This window comes from Penicilliopsis zonata (genome assembly GCF_001890105.1).
Source record: "Penicilliopsis zonata CBS 506.65 unplaced genomic scaffold ASPZOscaffold_48, whole genome shotgun sequence".
Classification (NCBI taxonomy): Eukaryota; Fungi; Ascomycota; class Eurotiomycetes; order Eurotiales; family Aspergillaceae; genus Penicilliopsis; species Penicilliopsis zonata.
This window is the reverse complement of record NW_019208949.1, coordinates 8,320-10,005: the sequence shown is the minus strand read 5'-3', so window position 1 is coordinate 10,005 and position 1,686 is coordinate 8,320. Positions and strand designations below refer to the sequence as shown.

At 47.9% G+C, this 1,686-nt stretch overlaps 1 protein-coding gene across 1 annotated transcript; it reads left to right on the top strand.

The window, feature by feature from the left end:
- Positions 1-208: 208 nt before the first annotated feature.
- Positions 209-1,246, top strand: ASPZODRAFT_77930 (hypothetical protein; the record flags this gene model as incomplete). Its single annotated transcript, XM_022730204.1, has 3 exons — positions 209-479; positions 537-886; positions 944-1,246. 3 exons carry the CDS (start codon positions 209-211, stop codon positions 1,244-1,246), a joined length of 924 nt encoding a protein of 307 aa, XP_022576538.1.
- Positions 1,247-1,686: the final 440 nt, after the last annotated feature.

The window sequence follows — 1,686 nt, the reverse complement described above, 5'->3', positions numbered from 1 at the left end:
CCATCCTACTTGCCTTTTCTCTCTCGCCTGCGCGTATCCTAGATAGACTCCTGTCCCTTCCAAGCTATAGAGAATTGCCTCTGATTATCTCCCTCATCTGAATAGTCCTCGCCATGAATATTTCCAAGATTGATATCACATCTGAGCGATTACTCAGATATCAACGACTTTAACGACGACGACGGCGCAGTTGAAATTGCCAGCCACGATGCCGGAGGGTCAGTCAGTTCTGTCGGATGATGGGCGAAATGTCCATTTTTTCGATAGTTCAACGGATGATATGCTGGGTGGGGTGTTTCAAAATGGCTCAATTACCGAAGCAAACTTCATCGACATGCTCAACATCGTCTTGGTGATTGAACCACAATCCCCTGTTGCACCGCGATCACTTACCGTCAGAGCGAGGTCCGGGCAAACCATCTCACGAACCAGTCAACCATTGACACCTGGAGATTATGATATCCATGTTTCTGATGGCCGTAGGTCTTCTAATGATCAAATTAATAAGAAGGAAAAAACCGGGCTCACTTGGATAGACTCTATGAAGCTCAGTGATGAGCCGTTCGTGCGCCGACTCCTTTCCTACAGTATTAGTGGTCGTGAGTTGGATTTTAAGAATGGAGTGCGGGCCAGGGATGGAAAGTGCGTCTTCACTGGGATTGTCAATCCTCGCGCTCATCTAAACAAATGGGCGAGCTGGGAGGCCGCCCATATTTTTCCTCTCGAGAAGGAAGGCCTTTGGATTGCGAATAATTTTAGTCGATGGATTACGAATGCGGACTCGGGAGGTCACTCAGCACCTATTCACTCTATTCAAAATGGGTTTCTCCTTAAGGCAGGCATACATCAATTGTTTGATGACTACTCGATTTCGGTGAATCCAGATGTAAGTGATTTGACCCTAAGATCGAAGTAACAGATATTTTACTAATCTTATCTAAAGGACAACTATAAGATCACTTCCTTTATTCCCGATGCCGATGGGGTAGATGGACGAATCCTTGACCTTGTGTGTCGAGACCCCGCCGACCCGAACCGCGTCTCCGATAACCTCCTTCGCTGGCATTTCCGACAGAGCGTTCTCGGAAACATGAGGGGTGCTGGAGAGCCTTCGTTTGAGCATGACTTCCCACCTGGCTCAGACATGCTTAAGGAGATATACGAGGGGCCGTTTCCAGTTGAACGGTTTGAAATGGAACTTTCGTCTAGACTAAGGGGACGGGAACGAGGTCAGGGCTTGGTTTAGAGACGAGGCGTGGGTTTTGATTTGATTGCGTGTTTCCATAAAGTATTATGTATTGATACCCCCAACTATTGCTGGAGTTTTTCCCCATGTTCAGAGAGTCCTTTCCACCGAAATGAGAAAGGTGATCATTGATGTGAATGTTCAAGTCCATTCGGCGTCAATTCCATAGATACTGATTTTCAATATTCTACATGTAGAAAAAACTAGAGGAGCCATTTTTGGCCCCCCTCCTTTAGAAGGACAGTTCAGCGAACATGAAGCCCGCCCTGTGATGGTGGCTACAGCACGAATGGACAGAGGCTGGAACTATGGGGTCGGGCACCAGGACACAGCAAATGCGAGGCCCGGGTGGCATTAAACGGCATGGCCGTGGCCATTGTTTCACACGAGGCCAATACCATCCACGGTGAGCAAGCGGCTTAAAACGGCGTCAAAAACAG